The sequence below is a fragment of the Lolium rigidum genome, chromosome 1 (assembly GCF_022539505.1).
Source record: "Lolium rigidum isolate FL_2022 chromosome 1, APGP_CSIRO_Lrig_0.1, whole genome shotgun sequence".
Taxonomy (NCBI): Eukaryota; Viridiplantae; Streptophyta; class Magnoliopsida; order Poales; family Poaceae; genus Lolium; species Lolium rigidum.
The window spans coordinates 62633675-62654549 of NC_061508.1; the positions used below are offsets into that span (position 1 = coordinate 62633675).

The 20875-nt window shown below is 48.0% G+C and overlaps 2 protein-coding genes across 2 annotated transcripts; one reads left to right on the forward strand and one right to left on the reverse strand.

Annotated features, from left to right (window-relative positions):
• The first annotated feature begins 643 nt into the window (after positions 1–643).
• On the forward strand, positions 644–2360 carry LOC124674226 (monooxygenase 2-like). Its single transcript, XM_047210267.1, has 5 exons — positions 644–726; positions 801–947; positions 1039–1107; positions 1203–1597; positions 1705–2360. Exons 1-5 carry the CDS (start codon positions 644–646, stop codon positions 2217–2219), a joined length of 1209 nt encoding a protein of 402 aa, XP_047066223.1. The 3' UTR covers positions 2220–2360.
• Positions 2361–3687: 1327 nt separating this feature from the next.
• Positions 3688–4630, reverse strand: LOC124674235 (protein PHOSPHATE-INDUCED 1-like). The gene has a single exon (XM_047210278.1). The coding sequence runs from the start codon at positions 4552–4554 to the stop codon at positions 3688–3690; it is 867 nt and encodes a 288-aa protein (XP_047066234.1). The 5' UTR covers positions 4555–4630.
• Between the last annotated feature and the right edge of the window lie 16245 nt (positions 4631–20875).

The window sequence follows — 20875 nt, forward strand, 5'->3', positions numbered from 1 at the left end:
GGAAGGGAAACTTCTATCTCACCGTTTTTTTCTAAGTCGTTGAACCTGGGACGATCCCAAGTAGAGGAAACGCGAATCTGCTGCGATTTTGACCGAATCGCGAGGCATATCCGAATCCGTTTCCGATTCATCGAATCCGGTACAAGGGACGGACCACCGTACCCCGAATCCGACTACTATGGTTTGATCACCCAAAAGCTTATTTCAAATTATTTGACACTTATAAATTAAAATTTGAGAAGTGGTATCATGTATATATATTTTCCTCTCCAAAAGCATTGGACAACTCGTACGAGTATGATACTATATACTCCGTACTAAAGAGGACAGATCACATATGCAAAGTTTTTGCCAAGTTGACAATTGTTCTACTATCCCCATGCCATGCCCAAGCAAGTTGCCAAGTTGACCATTGTATTACCACGCCCACCGGGATTATGAGCCAGGCAGCGTCGTCAGCAATGATGTCAAAGTCAGTTTCTCCGCTACTTCTGTTTCTTGAAGGAAACTCTTTGGCTACTGCTCACTCCACTCCAAAAAGCTGCAGGCATATATACATTCATTCGGTAATCGGCTTAGCCATCGAATTAATTCAAGCTCACAATCAAGCACACCATAGTCTTCACAGATCAGTAGATACAAAATGCAACCGCAGGACGCCACCGAGGACATCGTCATTGCTGGCGCCGGCTTGGCCGGCCTCGGCGTTGCCCTGGGTCTCCACAGGTATGCCTGGAATCAGTTGAATTCCTCGTGTTCCGCTTTTCATCGTGCTGTCTGAACTTTTCCCGTGGATGCAGGAAAGGCGTTCGGAGCGTGGTGCTGGAGTCGGCGCCGTCGCTTCGGACATCTGGGTTCGCGTTCATGACATGGACGAACGCCTTCCGCGCGCTTGATGCCCTTGGGGTAGGAGACAAGATGAGGAGCCAGCATGTGCAGGTTCAAGGGTACATCTCGATCTAGCTAGTCACTCAACCTTTCTGTCCGTTCTTCAGCCGTGATGCATGACCGTCTGATCTCTGATGTCGTCCTTGACAGGGTGCGTGTCATGTCTTCGATTACCGGCGAAGTAGTGCGAGAAATTGACATACGGGTGCAGGGAAAATGGTGAGAACGACCTTAATCCGAGCTTCCTTTACACATGAACACTGAACAACTCTGTTCTTCCGTGAAGAAACTGATTCTTGTACTCCCTGATGCAGCGGGCCGCACGAAGCCCGGTGCGTGCAGCGCAATGTTCTGTTGCAGGCACTTGAAGAGGAGCTGCCGAGAGACACCATCCGCTACTCATCCAAGATCGTTTCCATCGACCAAGACACCGGCAGCGATGCCAAGATCCTCCACCTCGCCGACGGCTCGACTCTCAGGGCGAAGGTTGTGATCGGGTGCGACGGCATCAACTCGGTGGTGGCGAACTGGCTGGGGCTCGCCAAGCCGTGCGACTCGGGGCGCAGGGCCACGCGGGGACATGTCAAGTACCCTGACGGCCATGGTTTCCAGCCCAAGTTCATGCAGTTCACCGGCAAAGGCTTCCGAGCTGGTCTGGTGCCCTGCGGCGAGACAGACGTCTACTGGTTCTTGACATGGTCTCCTTCCTGTCCAGATGAAGATGGTTAGTAGGAGTGTACTTCCTAGTGCAGGCACTTGACATGAATCTAATCTAATCAAAGATTGGATCTGAATCTTAATATGTCCATTGTCCAGGCAAGGATGACGTCGAGCAGAGTGCGGCGGCGATGAAGCAGTTCGTGCTGACCAAGCTGAGGAGCATCAACGCCCCTTCCGAGGTGCTGGACGCGGTGGAGAGGAGCCAGATGAACGACGTGCTCGTGGCGCCGCTGCGCTACCGGCCGCCACTCTCGCTCCTGCTCGCCAGCATCAGCAAGGGCAACGTGTGCGTGGCCGGCGACGCGCTCCACCCTACGACGCCGGACCTGGCGCAGGGCGCGTGCGCGGCGCTCGAGGATGCCGTCGTCCTCGCACGCTGCCTCGGCGACGCCATCGTCGGAGACGGGAGCGAGAGCGTCGAGGCGGCGCTGCTCAAGTACGCAGGGATCAGGCGGTGGAGGAGCGCTCAGCTGATCGCGGCGTCCTACATGGTGGGGTTCCTGCAGCAGAGCGAGCACGGCGTGGTGAGGTTTGTGCGGGACAAGTTGCTGGCCGGGGTGCTCGCCAAGGGGCTCCTCATGATGCCGGACTACGACTGCGGAACGCTCTGATCCATCGCCCATTTCAGTGGGTGACTCGCTATCAGACTATACCATCAGTTGTTCAAAGTGTACTATATTTTCGTCACCTCAGAGACAAAGATTGGCCCAGCGTTTTCGGAAAACTAATTCTCCATGTTCCAGTTCAGTTTATGTAAAGTTGTGTAGGCCACTTCTTTTTGAGTTCAATTATCATAGATAAACTGGCTCATGGACTCCGGTGGGGTGAAACTCCAACAAGCTATCCCTCCTATTTTCTTGGACGTGTGTAGGGAGCAATTTTTTTTTAAAAAAAGGGTCTAGGGAGCAAATGTTGGCTCGTTAGTCAATTCCAACCCTCGTTAAAATATGACAAGTTTCCCTTGATGTCGAGTGAAGAATTAAAAGTCATGTATCGTGTAGTCCTACTTGATAATTATATAAGGGCATCACATAAAACGTAAAACGATGCCCAACTTAACCATCTGCATTGGCTGAAGTAGTCGAATTCGATGGCATGTCCGTTCGCGCATAGGGATGGCCCGGCGCAATATTTTTTTTAATTTTGCATTCAAGAGAAACATGAACTCCCGTTGCAGAAACTCCAAGAAGCTATCCCTCCCTTTTTTTCCTTGTTGGGCGTGTCTAGTGAGCAAACCTTGCCTCGTTAGTTAATTCCACCCTCGTTAAACTATAGAAATTTTCCCTTATTCCACCACACCACTAGGAACGGCCATCTACTAAAACGGCCAGTAGCCAACCAGGTGTGGTGGGACAATGTCGATTGAGATTCAAAGTCGCATGTCATGTATCGTGTAGTTGTAGTTGATAATCATACACGAGAAACCTACAGAATCGGAAGTGCATCAGGTAAACATCTTGCATGTTTTAAAATGTTTAGTAGTCATATGGGTGATGGCTTAACGCGTCTGGTGCTCTTGACGGCTCGGATCAATTGCTTGCTCCTAGGCAAAAACAACGCAAACCTACTCAAGCTTGAGTGAACATGGTATATTCTGGGTAGCTCCATTCGTGTTGCGAAGGCCTTGTCCAGTCAAACTCTCGCTTGTGAAAGGATTCCCACCGCGTGCATCGGGATTTTCTCCACACCGTAGGCATGGAAATCATCCAGTAGAGCGTAGTGGATACGATTTCCGGACCAGTAGATTTGATCAACGGGTCTTACCTTCACATCGAGTAAGCCCCATTGTCATAAATAAGGCAAAAGTGCCGCTGCACTTGTAAGCATCCAACCACGGCTTGGTTGTCATATTGCATACATCTATACCACAGGCTACCCGTAAGTTCTCATGCAATTTCAAATTTTTGTGACGTGCAACTTACTTGACTTACAATTACAATATTTCCGTTGGGAAAAGCAAATCACTACATTAACCATCATGTAAGACATCGTACAACACACACACACTTTTGCAGATAGTTTCCAGATTCCATTCCCTTGGGTTCGTAATTCGTACTGAAAAGAATCACGCGTTTCTCTTCAAACCAGCGTGGCACACCCGGACGTCAAGGGGTCGAACAGGGCAGGAAGCAGGCACTTCCTCCCGCGCGCCCCGTTGGCGTTGTAGCTCGCTCCGGTCACCTTATTAATCAATAGCTTGCCGGCGTTCCCGGGGTACGCGCCGGTACCGTATACCCCCTGGCACGCCGTCGCGGCCTCCAGCGGCGCCTGGCGTTCTCCCTGGTAGAACCCGTCGCCGAACGGGTTGGTCACCGCGCCAGCGAGCATGCTGGCCACGTTGATCACGAGGCCGTCCATGCCCAGGTCGCCGTTCGGCGGCACCACCGCCGGATCCCCTTCCTTGAACGGCCACGCGCACTGGGCGGGGCACTGCGCCGCCGAGTTGCCGACCCACACGTAGGCGGTGCCGGCCTTGGCGTCCGACCCGTGCATGCCGCACCGGCTCATGCAGAACCCTTCCACGGCCACGTCCTGCGCCGTGAGCACCAGCGCGACGCCGCCTTTCGCGGGCTTCGCCGCTGCCGCCAGCGCCGGGAGCTGGGACAGCGTCAGGCTCCGTCCCAGCGAGCACCCCTCGTCGGAGAAATTGCCGGAGAGGAACACCCGCGTCTTCTCGGCTCCCTTCTTGCCGACGGCCTTCACCTTGGAGTGGTACAGTTGGACGATACTGCTCCACCACTGCGGCACGGAAGGGGAGGGGTACGCTCCCGGCGCGGCGGCGAGGGAGACAAGGAAGTCGGAGACGATGTCCTTCTGCGCCGCCGTGAAGTTCCCGTACCAGAGGATGGACACGGGGATGTCGCCGCTCAGCACGGTGCCGTTGTGGTACGTGAGGCGCTCGCTGAGATCGGGCTCGTACAGCTCCATGAGCCTCCTTGCTCCCATGGAGCGGTGTGCCAAGCTCAGGAGAGCTAGCACGAACACACCCAGGACATGGTCTCGGAGATGGAAGCCGCGCGGAGCTGACTCCATCTATCTATGCACCTGTCTCCTAGATGAAATCCAAGTAAGATGTGTGATGATAAACATGCGACGAGCAGGCTATTTCTAGTGCGTTAAAAACTTAAAATTGACTTTATTTGCGATCAGAGTCAGATGATCAAATCGAGCAGCATCCTTGTAGGCGAAGCAGCGGGCAATCTTTACTCTAGTGGTTTTGTGCATTGCAAGTACGAGATGGCTCTATTGGCACATAAAGATCGATGCAAGGTTGATTTCACTCAAGAATCTTCTGTGTCTTCTGATGTCCGGAACGGAAGTTGCAGTTTAGCGGTGGCCAGCGATTTTGCCGGAATGGCAGTTAACCTATAGTTTTATTTTAAGATTGGACTTGTGAGTTGTGACCTAGCACGTATGACGTAGATGGAGTTCTACCTTCGAAAATCTAACGTGATGTAAGAATACCAGAGCATCTGCTTGCAAAGTGGGCAAGTGTGGAAAAATATTCGGGCTTTCACGACCTAACATAAAGGGGGTGGCAGTAGATTTTCTTGGGATAAAATCATACATCTTTTCATTGGAAATCAATGTACTCCATCACTTAGCATCAGAGGAACACTGACATAGGGGTTCATCGATCCACAAAGAAGTTGCAGTAGTAGAATGTTCCTCATCTATTTATTTTTTTAGAAGTTGTTCCTTATTACCTTTCTGCACTGTCTGTTCACATAGGTTTACTTTCTTTCTTGTGTTCCTTTGGCCCATGATGGCCATCGTGGGCCGAGTAAAATCTGAGGCAGATCCTTTAACAGAAATCTTTCTTGTGTTCCTTTGGCCCATGATGATTTGCATTGTTTGCACTGAGGCAAGCAAGCCGGATTTGGGCGCCGCATTTTCTCTGTGGCCTACTACCTACTGTGGACCGCAGGTCTTAGGAGTTCATGGTGTTCTCATTTTGTTGGGCTACCCTTGCACAAGCTGCTTTCGTCAGAAACACTAGGAGGATACCCCGCGCGTTGAAGCGGAAATTGATAAGGGAGACATTGTATGCATATGAAATACTAATCCCCCGTCCTAGGAAACATGCCGAAGGTTTGTCTAAATTTGGATGTATCAAGCTACTGTTTAGTGTCTAGATGTATCCGTATTTAGACAAATCTTCGACATGTAATCAGTACTATATGTTTTCGTTTCCTTAACAATAAATTAGGGAATTTGATCATGGAAGGTAAATGATTTTATAATGCTATACTATTTCTCAAAGGGATATTGAAGAATGTGAATATGAATAGTTATTTAAGCTATGTGAGCATGTTTTAGCACTCGATTTGTGTAACCTCTTTATTTGCTAATATTTTTCACGTATCATCACACAATAGCTATGGCCATCTCAAAAGAAAAGGAGAGCAATTATGGTTTTCAACAACCAATATAAGCCCGTAAGACATCTATCAACCTCATGAAATTAAATTAGCACCATGCTGTCATGAAGTAACATCCCGAAAAACTAAATAAGAACATGAATATAAAATTTAAGAAATGTTCATAATAACAATAAGAGTTTCAGGAAAATACTTACAACGATAAATGACCAAGGATAGGGGAAATATTTAGATATGTAGTAAGCTTATGTAGTGTCATGATGCATTGGAATGCCTTATCTGGACAGACCGAGAAGCAAACACCACACTATCAGGATTCATGATTAATACCTGTTCAGCATGCATATCGAAAGGGATTCCCCATGATTTAATCTTTCGATCACTGCAGTGTGCTAGATAGACATAGCAAGGTGAGAGAGTAAGCCCTATTTCACCATGCAAGAAACATTGTTCTTTACAAACTACAACGGTTCTTGGGAAGAACACTGTAAGTAAGAAAATATATGTTTACATCCGTAGTGCATAATGGTTTGTCATAAGAAAGCAGAACACTCACACATACGCATCCTCATGATAAACGAAAGCCAATTTTGAAACAGAAATTACCCTTTGGAGAAACGTATGTACACAATAGAACCCGTTTTGGTGGTTTGACACTTTCGCGCCTGGTAGGCATACTGTTTGTTATTACTCACTTTGAAAAGGTTAGAAAGAAACAACTTGTATGAATCAATCAGAATTATTTTCACACAAAAGGTAAGTCCAAACTTCATTTTGTAATACCTTGGCTTCAGAGTTCTTTACTTCCGTGATGCATAGCCAAGATAGTAATACGGAGAATTGCAGACAATGGAGCCAGAATCGTACCACATACCGAGCGAAGCACGCTGACGGGATCAGGGAGGGAAGCGTGGGAATGGCGTTACGTGTACTGAACGACACAGACTGACTGGCCTTGTCGACAGTCGAAACCAACGGAGAAGAGGCCTCTCCAAGAAGAGGGTCAGGCAGCGCTCCTCCATGATTTTGCGCTAGAACTGGCCTTTGAAATGGAGAAGCCGGAGTGCAGGCTGATGGTGGCTCCGTGTGACCTAGGGCAGGAAGAATCTATGGACGGTGAACTGAGGACGACAGGGAAGGCATAGATGAATAAAAAGGCAGCCGGGCTGCCACCTCCTGATTGCATCGCCGGTTACACGTTCAAACCATTCGGTTCCACCACTACAACATGGAACAGAAGATTGAAAGACCGCCAACTGCTTGGTTTCCGAGTATCGAATAAATTCCTGCACATATCGTGTGGAGAGGAAGAAGATCAATAGTAATCAGCAGTTATAGTTGCTCGTGCATGTGTGATTTTTTCCCAAGGGAGCCTGTACGGGGGAGAAAAGGAACGTGTGGGCATGTCAAACATATAAACATATAGGGAGGTCATATTGGACGGATGGAGATAATAATCGGATGGCTACCATTTGTTGATGATGTGGCTAGTGTGCATGTTGAGATAGACTACTTAAATGATTCTCTAGTGGGGTTTTTCTTTATAAGAGATATAGATTGGACACTTCTGTTTTGGTTATAGTTTTTCTAAACAAAGTTGTTAATTCTCATTTCCATGTTTTTTTTTCGTAAGTAACAGTCACCAAAATTGTATGTTGGTAGCATAAAGTTGCACATTCGAAATTGACCCACAATTCATATATGAAATCGATCCATAATATCACAAGAAATATCCCTAGTGTGATATTTCCATCGAGAGAGCACATGTATCCAAGAATCTACCACATCTGGCTGACTGATACACATTACACATTGCTTTCTGAATTTGAAAATTCAAAATAAAAATACATCCTAATTGTTAATCCAAGTAGGTGACCTTACTCAAGTGTTTCCAACAACTAAGAGATGATATGATGCCACCAGATTACTATCATGCAACGCTTGCACTATTGAATAATGATGTTTAGGGATCTCAAAACAATGTTATGATAATCTGAAAGCCCAGCAATACCTCTTAAGTATTATAACTTTTTCTAGGTACAGATATATCTAGATACATCCGTCACCGGCATCCCCCTCCCCACCGAAATGGACTTTGGGGTCCCTGCAAAAAAGAGACCATACACTACTAGGAAAACCATTATAGATACGAATGTATTATGTGGCGCACCTAAAGTGTGTGCTCCACAAAAATATTCCTATGGCGCATAGATACATATGCTCCACGGAATTTTCAAATTTCGGTGGCGCATGAAATATTGGTGCGCTACAGAATTGTGGCTTTCTGTGGCGCATGTGAAGTGATGCGCCATAGAAACTCTATGGGGCCCACGCAGGGTCCAATACTGCACATGTGCGAAAGAAATTATGTGAGCATGTGCCAACATGCCCTGCAGGAAGTTGTACTTCGGTGGCGCATGTTGGCATATGCGCCACATAATTTCTTGTGGCGGGCCCATCCCTGACAGTACGAGGCCATATTTCTATGGCGCATATGCCAATATACGCCACAGAAGTGCAACTTTCTGTGGTGCGTATTGATCTTTGCGCCACAGAATGTGCACAATGGATCGCCTTTTTAGGTCTGTAAAATACAAAAGAAATAGATAGAAATTTCAAAAAATAAAATCCTTCGAGGTGCCATGTATTATGTCATCTAGTGCCAATGAGAATTAACAAATATGAATGTCGACTTTTTTTGCAAAATTGTGTTGCTAAATCAACAAACTGGATTTGTGGTTGCATACAAACTCGAAAAAAAAACGCATGACCGGGAGAAGATTCTACATCCGAATTCACCCGGGGTTACCCGGTTAGCTAATTTCTAGAATCGGCAAAATCAAAAAAATCCTGAAAAAAATAAAAAAAAAATTGAAAAAAAAACTGTGGCGCACCAAAATGCGCCACATAATTCTTTAGCTGAATTTTTTTATTTCGGGGGCATCCTCCTCCTCCTTCCCCACTTCTCCTTCACTTCTCCCTTCTCCTCCTCCTCCTCCACTTCTCCTCTCCTTTTTTCCTTTTGACGTACTGACGATGCCTCGGGTTGCGCCACAATCCACAAGGAACAACTGTTTAGTGCGGACGACATTCACATATACAAATCTCTAAAGGAACTCAATAGCTTACTACCTGAATGTACTCGTCCGCCGTATTTTCATCAGTAGTATAGAAGCAGCAACCATCTTCGCTCCAGTCCAGATTGCCATCGGTTTTCATCTTCAGTATGACGCTCCACTTGGTCATCCAGTTTCTGATGTGGTTGTAGAGCTGAAGAGTGGTCACATGTATGCCAGCGAATGCAAGAACATCAGCAACTACCTTCTTCATTTGTTGCTCTTTGAATCCCATGTTGAAATAGACTCCGCTACGGATGAGCTGAACCAATCGGTTCAGCACAAACTCTGATAGCTCAGGTTTCCAAACCATGGCTGGTTTGCTTGAAATCAGAGATTGCTCAGCATTGACAGTAGGAGCAGAAAGATCAGGGGAGCCCAATGGTATGATGCCTACATCACAAACACTACCAGATCAATGAACTACCACTACCACATCCACATCCTTAAGCACTGCCACTACCACATCCACATCCTAGAGTAGTACCACATCAATGAAGAGCGAGAAAAGTAAGATCAACCTTACAGTCAGAGGAGCCACACGCAGCACCGAGGTTCCCCGTCGAAGATGCATGCAGCACCAACGTCCCAGTGGTAGAGTCAGATGCAACCTGAACAACCTCCGCAACCTCGACCGGGGACGAAGGAATGTCCTACAATGGATTCGTTCAGACCATCCCTGTGTACCCACAAGATCAAATCTAAGGCTAGGGTTCGCTGAAGCTTACCACAACCGAAGTTATCGACGCAGAGGAAGAAGACGACCATCCGTGGCCAGTAGCCGTCGCCACAGCCACCGTCGCCGCCGCAAGCTTCGCTAACCGTGCGGGTGAGGAAGAGCCGGCCATGTCGCTAGATCGGGAAGGGTGGAAGAGCTCGAAAAGGGGGAAATAGGGGATTTATATTTGGCGGGGAGAGAGCTGCCTTCATATACGGTGGCAAAGTTTCAAACGCGGTGACCTAATTCATCCTGTCGAGATTTCGCCATCCCGCGCGAGCTCGCGCCATCTCTCGCGGTGGCTCTGCGGGAAAGAGGTGTTCTCAAGTTCTGCCGAAACGGAGGTGACTCGCTAGAAACGAACCGAGCGTTCCTTCATGGCCTAGCCGAGGATGCTTTGAAAAGCGATTCATGCAAGAACGTATGCTAGACCAGATAATCAAACGAACCAAAAATGCTAGCCAAAGATGGCCCAGGCTACCAAACCCGCCCACTATTTCTTCGTGGATGCATGCATCTCCATTGTAGCTATAGCTGTAGCTGGTAAAGACCGTACGTATAGGAAAACATGACCCAGGCCAAAGATTTTTAAGCCATCATGGTCCACGGACCGTAAGCGATAGACCGCACCTTAGGGTTTTGGGTCGTGCTTGCGTCCGTGCAGATCGAAAATGCGTCTGGTACCCGCTCCGGTGGGATGATTCATAGTGACCGGTTGCAGCGACGCAAACTTGGTCCAAAAATGCGGCAGATTTGCGTCTCTGCGGACGCAGCTGTCATCCGCCCGGTCCTCGCACGGGTCTGTCTGGCAGCGGCACAAATGATTCGTCTTCCACGGCATAACTTAAGGGCGGCGCGCTGCAACTTTTTAGGGCCGCGTTAATGGCGCGCCTCGGCTTCCGCGAGCATGCACTGGTGGGCGGCGTCGCAGTGGCAGGACATTGAAGACGAGATGGCGTCCAAGCCTCTTAAAGGTTCGCTGACAGCGCCCATTTTCCCGACCACACCATTGCCAGAGTCCACCCTATCCACCCGACCGACGCCATGGGGAAGAAATGTTGTCCGTTCCGTAAGACGAAGAACGACCACGATGCTCGCGGTCCGGCAAGAAGTCGCGGGTTGGGCGGTACGTCCGCATCGAGTTCACACGCCGTCTCTCGGAGGAAAACCGGCCGGTGCCATGGCCGAACGCAAACCTGTCTGGAGGAGGCTGGTACCTCAACTCCAGGCGCATGCCGGTCCCCCCACCCCCCTCCGTGCCACGCGAGGGCCGAGAGCGCCGTGACGAGGTGCGCCGCCACCGAGCGATCTTGTCGACCGATCTCCGAGAAGATCCGGCGTACGCGCTGAACTCCTACAACTCGATCTCGTTCGGGACGTGGGAGTTCGACGCGCGCCGTCAAGCTAGATACCTCGTCGACCTCTACTAGTTCGACCGCGAGATCGCGCGGAAGAAGAGGAGAACAACGACGAGGACGAGGATGCGGACGAGGACGAGGCAGAGCGCGCAGACAACGACCACGACGACGGCGGGCCGGCGTGGGATCCGGAGACCCAGCCGCCGGACAATAGTGAGGACGAGGCCATTGGCATGGCACTGGCCAATAGCGAGCTCGACGAGCTCAACAAGCTCGCTATGTGTGACGGCCTCGCAATCCAGTTTCGCGAGTCAGCGCTCGCGCAGGGGAGGTCGGCGACTCCTCTGGGCACGCCGACGCGTTCCAACAACCGTGCGCCGGTTGCTTCTCCTTTAACGGCCAGGTATCCGTGGACACCTTCACCACAACCTCCTGCGCCGCCGACGGCCTGGCCGTAGTTGCCGCAGTCTGCCCTTCCTCCACCACCGGCGTACCAGCTTCCATGGCCTACGCCGGAGTTCATCGACCTCATCACTGACGACGAGCAGTAACCATTAGCTAGGTTTTAGCAGTCCTTTATGGATTTTTTAAGTCTTTTTTTTATTTTTTATTAATGTAAATTATGTCTTTTATCAAACAAGAAAAAATATGCATCGTACCGCTGGAGGCACCCCGCGACGCAAAAGGACGCGCGGTCCATTTCGATTATTTAGGCCGGCGAAACCGACTCCGAGATGGGTCGCCCGCTCGAGATGCCCTTATCCTGCACGAGCCATGGTGGTGGTCCCATCCATCGTTGAGGGGAACCGTGAAGGTACCAACCCTCGCTGACCCGTACGACCCGGCCGGCTAGCCCGTGAGCTCCGCGACGATACAATGCACGGTGGCCGAGAGCCCGAGACCAAATCATGCCGTGTCGCCGCCCTTGGAGCAGCGGCTGGTTTGTGCCGTGCAAGCATACGTGACCCATGCCGGCGTCGACGACGGTCGTCGGCACTGCCGGTGTCCCCGTCGTGCCCGCTCACAGAGAGCAGCCACAGGCGGCAGGAGCTGTTTCTAACTAATAGACCCCTCAACCTCCCTCTGGACGCACTGCACCTCGCCGGCTGCCGCTGGCCGTGAACGGAACCGAGCTTGATTATCATCCTTTCTCTGTCAGTGTGTCAAGCACCGCTTCATTCGTGGAAACAGTACGCGCGAAATGGAGACGAAACGGACGGAGGGAGCATGCGGGGACGACCTGATGGCGGCTGTTTACTCGATGGTCGATCCCCCGCGCGCGCGTGCGTGTTCCCTTGGACGAGCGACGTCGTCGATGTCAGCTGCAGACGCATGGGAGGGCTCATGCTCGGATGCTCCCTGGCCGCCGGTGCCTCCACGACATGTTCTCCTCTCTCGCCAGCTGACTGGATTCTGCCGGCATGATTAAGTCCTCGATGTTACCCAATTTTGGTTGAATACTTTGCTTGCCTTTTTCTCAATAATCTATGTAAATGTGTCAAGCGGACACGCATTCTTTTACTATTGAACATATAACACAGTGGTATAAAGGGGACACGCCAGCATTCTTTTTTCCAACAGTCCAAATGTTTTGTCTTTTATATATATCTAGTCCGTGGAGAATCCGAGTATATCAAGATGGTTCGGTGTTATCATGACAAAAAATATAACTATATAGAAATATGTTTCTGTAAGTTGGCAAACTTCTTTTTCAAATAAACTGCATGTCATCTGAGTATATATCTACATTTGTAGATGAACATGCGCTTTCCTATTCTGCAACATTTTAGAGGGACATTGTTAAAAACATGAGAACCAATCAACACCATTTGCATTTTTCTATATTGTCCACATCACGCAGTGATTCACGCTGAACCAATACAACGATCATTTGTTTCTCGTTATTTTTTCAATAAATTCTTGAAACAACTTTTAGATCTAATAGAACTTATTGATTTTATACTAAAATTTTGTAGTTGTTCATATTTTTTATCCAAAAAACATGGTTATATACACATCAATGTCACAAAATATTAATTATTATTTTATTTAGCCACAACATCAATAATTTAGAATTACATCGTGATTTGATAAATATAAATTGTATTTTACAACAATGATTGTGGAATTTGGATTTATTTTCGATACATGGTCTCTTGAAGATGTTTAAGTAAATAATTTTAAAATAAGATAAAGCATAAAAGAAAAATTCCAAGCATTAGCGGATTAATCAGTGCACTTGTATGAAATATAACCTCTTTCTTCTCTGTGTGTGCGCATGCCCTAGTGTTTGTCGTGTGTAATTGATATAATGTTAGCAGAGCCCTATTGCGTTGTTCTAAACAATATCTTGACCGTAGTTTCTAGCACATGAATGGGTATAAGGAAAATACAAAATTCTAGGGTGTATAAGGTGTCCACAAGGAGCTTGCAATTAAGTGCTTGTTTGATTCGTAGGATTTTTTCGAACATAGGCACCGAAAAACTGTAGGATTAGAATATCATTTTTTTGGAACCTACATGATTTTTTAAAATAGTGTTTGACTCAAAGGAAAAATGGTAACATGAGAGGTTTGACTGAATGGAAATTGTCCTTAAAAATATTGTGCAATGCAATTCTATAGAAAAAATTCATGTGCATTCCCAAGGATTCCTACCCTACAAAACAAACAATATAACTAGCAAAATTCCTAACGATGAAAATCCTACAAAATTCTTCTAGTTGATTTAATTAATTCACACCATGTTTCTGCCCCTTTATTTAAGATAGGAGTGAATCACAGATCTTTGATTCATCGTTGCTGCCAAAGCATCTTCATCGGGCCGACTTTAATATACTGAGGTTTTACGTTTTGGTCCACGCGGACAGGAGGAAAGGAAAACTCAACCTAGCTAGCGGCCCGATGCAAGCGAACGAGGGTCTGAGACTGACACATTGATAGCCGAAATTTAGGCTGAAAATCCGTCTAGACAATTCATGCGTCCTCCCGTGTCCGCCTCAGGCCCGCAAGTCAGTGACGCAACACTGAATTTTTAATTACGTCTGGCCTAAATTAACCATAGTTACAAAGAGGGTTTAGCCGACAGGGACAAGATAAAAGTAGTGAAGAAACAGTCAAACCCAAATCGGGCGGCTCCATTCCTAGAGTAGATCAGTAGCGCGCTCGGCAGGCCATCGTACTGTAACTTCATTGATGCATGCATCTCCGTTGTGGCTGTAGCTGCTATGGACGGTACGTACAGAAATACATGAAGCCTGGCCAAAGTTTGAGCAATCACGGTTCGCAAGCATGCATCCGGCCAGCCCCACACCTTATCCTGCCCACGACCACGAGTAGGAGCCGAGCCATGCGTTGATCTGACCCTGATCTCTTGGTCCATCATTCATCCACTAGTGGAAAACTGCTCTTTTGCACCGGTTCAAAAGGCCCATATGCACCGGATGGCCAACCGGTGCAAACCATCCGGTGCAAAAGGCCCCCCCCCTTTTGCACCGATTCTCTTACGAACCGGTGCTAAAGGGGTCTCCACGTGGCCGGCTGTGGGGCGCTCGGCGGGGGAGCTTTTGCACCGGTTCGTAATACGAACCGGTGCAAAAGGGTTGGGCCGCGGCAGGGTTTTGGTGCCATTCCCTGCCGCGGCAGGGTTTTGGTGCCATTCCCTGCCGCGGCAGGAATTTTCACTAAAACGCTGCCGCGGCAGACTCTGCCTCCATTCGAAACACGGTATAATATTAATGCAAACAATTCAAATATATATATAGGAAACCATTGTATTACATATATCGATCAAAGTGACACACGTTCATGCATATATATATATATATATGTCTACATCAACTTTGATATTGGCGGTTGTCCACATAGTGTTCTCCATCTGGAGCTATGACTTGCTCAAGTAAGAACCCCGCCAGTTCTTCTTGAATTGCTCGTACACGCTCTGTTGCTAGAAGACCGTTCCGCAACCGTTGGATCTAATAATTTGAAGAAGCTACGGTGGTCAATATATATATGTGTGTGTATGTGAATGAAACACAAGGTGATAAAATAAAGCCACGAATGTTGTTTAATTACTTACATCAAGTTGTTCCAAAATGTCCCTCACATGATGGGTATTCGGCGGATGAACTCGCAAACGTAGAACCCGCATAAATTATTCCCGTCCTCTTGCCTCAAGCACTTTACGAGAACAAAGTTCAATCAAAATAATATATATATAATCAAGGATGATAATAATTGTATTGAAACTAGAATCAAAGAGATGCGCGGCCTAGCCATTAGTACTTACCGGTACATGTTTTATTCGAAGTTCTTTATTCTTTAAACCCGGAGCTTTGTTGGTGAACCGTTTCCAAGCCTTGTGGAGGATATCAGCCATGTCCCCCACGCCTCAAGGGGTTTACTCTTCGAGTCCATGACTTCTACTATCCCGGTGTCGGGTTCAATGACTAGCGAGGATATAGTGAAACCTGCGGACACATATATATATATATATATGCATAACTCATCAATTACACTTAACACATGGAGTAAGCGAAAAAGATTTAATGTGTGAAGAGAGTAACACTCACGCGAAGTTGTAAGGAAAAAGTATTGCCCTTTTATATGAGTTTATCCTTAAGACATGTACCAAGTTATTCTCTGTGTCCTTGGGAGAGTTGTCGACAGTATACCCATTCACGGTGTATGGGTCAACGAACCCAAGATCATAGATTTTGCCCCTTGCGGCATTCGCGAATCTTCATTCTGCATAATACAGTGAGAGTATGGTTATATGCATGCAATAATGGACGAGCCGCGGTAGAGACTTAATTACATAAATAATACTTACAGGCAGTATGCACTCAGCAGAGATTTGTCGAGGGCGTCTTGGTTGAATAACTGAAATAATTCACAAAATTCGATGTTCATCACGTCAGTTCGCCCGTAGTGCTCATCTTTTATTGCCACCATGATCCAGTTCTGCCGTCCTTACATGCATCCAAGTACCAATTATGTAGTCTTCGCAGCTGTGTTGATAGATTAGGCAACTCCGCAGCTCGACAAGAGGTTCCCCGTATGTGTAATGGTATGCTAATTGGACATCGTCCGTGGCCATGAATTCGATGCGGCTTAAGTACTCGGGAATACTCATACCGGCCGCATCTGCCTCATCTTTGTATAGTTTTACCATCGTTGGATCAAGGCACGCTAGGACATCGGGATACACTTGGAGCGGGGGGCACGAGTTTTTCCGGGCTCCAAGCCGGGGAACTCGGTTTCCCATCTACCTTACTTTTTTCCCACCGCTCTTTTGCTAACACATTTGACTTGCGAATAGACCGGTCATAGTTCGATGAAAGACTTGGCTCGAGGTTGATGAAGGTTCTTCAGCAGTTTCAACTTCTTTTCCGGAGATATAGCTGGCTCCGGCTCAAGCCGGGGCTTTTTAAGTTTCAACATTTGTTGCTTGTGCTTCGTTCGGCTACGATCTTGGCATTTTCCTCAACCGTATAGTCATAAGGTCTCTTGGGAGCAACCTTAGGCACTCTTGGGAGGGGCTCTTGTTTGCGTTTCGGTGATTTGTTACGACTCAGGCTGTGTCGTAGCGGTCCGCCTAATTTTCCTCTTATAGTTGGGCGGCGGAGAAGGCTCACGCGGCGGCGGAGATGGCTCACGCGCCGGCGGGGAAGGCTCACGCGGCGGCGGAGATGGCTCACGCGCCGGCGGGGAAGGCTCACGCACTGGAGACGGCCGCATCGGTGGAGAATGCTGGCTCGGTGGAGACCTTGTTGGCGCCTTCCAACCCGGAATCACAATGAATTCCTTTCGCCATAGAACCGTAGTGTTCTTGGCCTCTCCCGGCTCTAGCAAATCCCCTTCACCGGCGAGGGTGGTCAAGCCTCGGCGGCCCATACCCATCCATAACTTGATCCACCCCGGCAACGGCGTATCCAGGTGGAACCGGCTTGAAGTGATATCTTTGATCGAGTACCGGCGGTAAGACATAGCCGATCGCCGCCTTGAGCGTTAAGTAGCCCATCGTTTGGAAATGTAGCTCACAAGGTGTCGACTCCGTGATAAAGTCCACGGGGTAGAGATCGGAAGGCATCCGCGGATCCACAGGGGAGGGAGGAGCCATCCGCGGATCCACATCTCGCATCATCACCGAGCAGCTCCGTGGAAGCCACGCTGCTCTTCCGCCGAGATCCCCGGCCGGTAGCATCGAATGCAACTTCTTCTATCCGCGGATTAGGTTGAGGTTGGGTGACTGTGACTGAGCCTGACATTATCATCCTCACTTGCTCCTCTAGCTTAGCAACGCGTTCTTGAACCACATCCTTAGTTTATATACCCCTTTTATCCCGGTTACTGGCTGGAACCGGTGCTAAAGACACGGTTGATTAGTTTATATACCCCTTTTATCCCGGTTAATGGCTGGAACCGGTGCTAAAGACACGGTTGATTAGTTTATATACCCCTTTTATCCCGGTTACTGGCTGGAACCGGTGATAAAGATGGTGGATTAGTTTATATATCCTTTTATCTCGGTTCCTGGCCGGAACCGGTGCTAAAGATGGGGGGGCTAAATCTGGGGGGGCTTATCCGTTATTTGCCTTATCCGGGGTGGTTTCATCCGGGGGAGGGGATTATCCGGAGGCACACACCGCTATATATAGCCCCTCCGGGGAGAGTAGAGAGAACAAAGAGAGAAGATGCAACGACCAAGAAGGAAAGAGCCTCTCCGGCGAAGTTTCTCGAAGATGTCTTAGATGGCTGGCCGTCTTAGACATCTTCGGAAACTTCGCCCGAGAACTCTTCCCGCAAGCTGCTAGTATACACCCAACAAACGAGTATCTCGGGGTAAGGAGGGAGAGCATTGAGAGCTTCCAGTGGAGCTGGTATATAACCCGACGACGGCGACCTCGAAGGAAAGAGCCTCTCCGGCGGAGTTTCTCGAAGATGTCTTAGATGGACGGCCGTCTTAGACATCTTCGGAAGCTCCGCCCGAGTAACTCTTCCCGCAAGTCCCGCTCGGAAGCTGCTAGTATACACCCAACAACCAGTAGGTGAGGATAAATTTCCAAACATGTGTATCTAGGAAAATAATAAACTTGGATAATCGCATTTAGTTCAAACGACCAATGTTACTGATACATATCACAACAAACGCTTCACAATATGAGCTCAAGGTACAGGATAATAATTAATACATTATGACCGCTTCGACCGTAACCATGGAGTATCTTCAGCATTTAACGCGATGGTTGGATCAATGTTCACTTTGAAGGGCGGAATTTCAGCAAACTTATTATAATCTTCTGACATGTCTGTCTTGTCCTTGACTCCCACGATGGTTCTTTTCCCTGAAAGAACTATGTGACGCTTTGGCTCATCGGATGAGCTCGTTTCCTTATGTTTTCTTTTCTTCGGTCTAGAGGACATGTCCTTCACATAGAAAACCTGAGCCACATCATTGGCTAGGACGAATGGTTCGTCTCTCGTAACCAAGATTGTTGAGATCCACTCGTTGTCATTCCGTACAACCGGTCTACCTTTACCCCTTTTCCATCCAAGCTTGAACCATTTACACCGAAATAAAGGGACCTTAAAAGAAGGTCCATAGTCAAGTGCCCATATCTCCCCTATGTAACCATAATATGTGTCCTTTTTACCACTGCTAGTGTTTGTTGCATCAATGCGGACACCACTTGTTTTGGTTGGTGCTCTTTTTATCTTGGGCGAACGTGTAGAAGGTATTTCCATTTATCTCGTACCCCGGAAAGTCACTATAGTCGAAGATGGTGACCCAGCCAACATGTACAACTGATCTACAATATTGTTGTTATTAATGAGATGTTCACGGAGCCAACCGCCGAATGTCCGCATATGTTTATGCGTAATCCAGTCTTCGGATCGCCCCGGATGTTCCGAGCGCACAATATTCTTGTGATCGTTGATATACGGGGCCACCAAGGTGGAACTTTGTAGAACCGTGTAGTGTGCTTGAGTGAAAGAAATGCCGTCCCTACATATCATTGATTTCCTTCCTAGCGTGCCTTTTCCACTTAGTCGCCCCTCATGTCGCGATTCAGGAACACCAATCGACTTAAGGTCAGGAATGAAGTCAACGCAGAACTCGATGACCTCCTCTCGTTCCATAGCCCTTGGAGATGCTTCCTTCGGCCTAGCACGGTTATGAACATATTTCTTTAAGACCCCCATGAACCTCTCGAAGGGGAACATATTGTGTAGAAAGGCAGGACCGAGGATGGCAATCTCTTCGACAAGGTGAACCAGGAGATGTGTCATAATATTGAAGAAAGATGGTGGAAACACCAACTCAAAGCTAACAAGACATTGCACCACATCCTTCTGTAACCTTGGAAGACTAGCTGGATCGATTACCTTCCGAGATATCGCATTAAGGAATGCACATAGCTTCACAATGGGTATTCGAACATTTTCCGGCAGAAGCCCCTCGGTGCAACCGGAAGCAACCGCGTCATAATAATGTGGCAGCCATGCGACTTCGTGTTACGGAATGTTTTCTTCTCCATATTTATAATTCCCTTTATATTGGAGGAGAAGCCGGACGGGACCTTGATACCGTAAAGGACTTCAAAAAAGATATCCTTCTCTCGCTTTGGTAAGAGCGTAGGCCGGCAGGACTTAAGCGACTCCCTGTATCCTTGTAATCCCGTTCTTGCTTGTCTTTTGGGACTTTCATACGATACCGGTCCTCCCGTGCTTCCGGTGTATCTTTTGTCTTCCCATACACGCCTAAGAAACCTAGCAGGTTCACGCAAAGATTCTTCGTCACGTGCATCACGTCGATTGAAGAGCGGACCTCTAGGACTTTCCAATAGGGTAGATCCCAAAATATAGATTTTTTCTTCCACATGGGTGCGTGTCCGGTAACGTCGTCATTCGGAACAGATTGGCCGCCAGGACCCTTTCCAAAGATTACTTTTAGGTCCTTGACCATATCAAGTAAAGCATCACCGGTACGGAGTTCAGGCTTCACCCGGCGATCTGCCTCACCTCCGAAATGATTGCCTTTCTTTCTGACGGGGTGCCTCTTTGGAAGAAATCGACGATGCCCCGTGTACACAACCTTCTTACATTTATGCAAATAGGCACCTTCGGTCTCATCTAAACAGTGCGTGCATGCATTGTATCCCTTGTTTGTCTGTCCGGAAAGGTTACTAAGAGCAGGCCAATCATTGATGGTCACGAAAAGCAACGCTCGTAGGTTAAATGACTCCTGTTTGTACTCATCCCATGCATGTACACCTGGTTTGCTCCACAACCGTAAGAGTTCTTCAAATAATGGTTGTAGGTACACATCAATGTCGTTGCCGGGTTGCTTTGGGCCTTGGATGAGCACTCGGCATCATAATGAACTTCCGCTTCATGCACAACCAAGGCGGAAGGTTATAGATACATAGAGTTACAGGCCAAGTGCTATGACCGCAGCTCTGCTCCCCAAAAGGATTCATTCCATCCGTACTTAGGCCAAACCTTAAGTTCCTCGCGTCATCCGCAAAATCCGGGAACTCTCTATCGATTGTCCTCCACTGCGACCCATCAGCGGGGTGTCTCAAGCATCTCGTCTTTCTTACGGTCTTCTTTGTGCCATCGCAACAACCTGGCATGCTCTTTATTTCTGAACAGACGTTTCAACCGTGGTATTATAGGAGCATACCACATA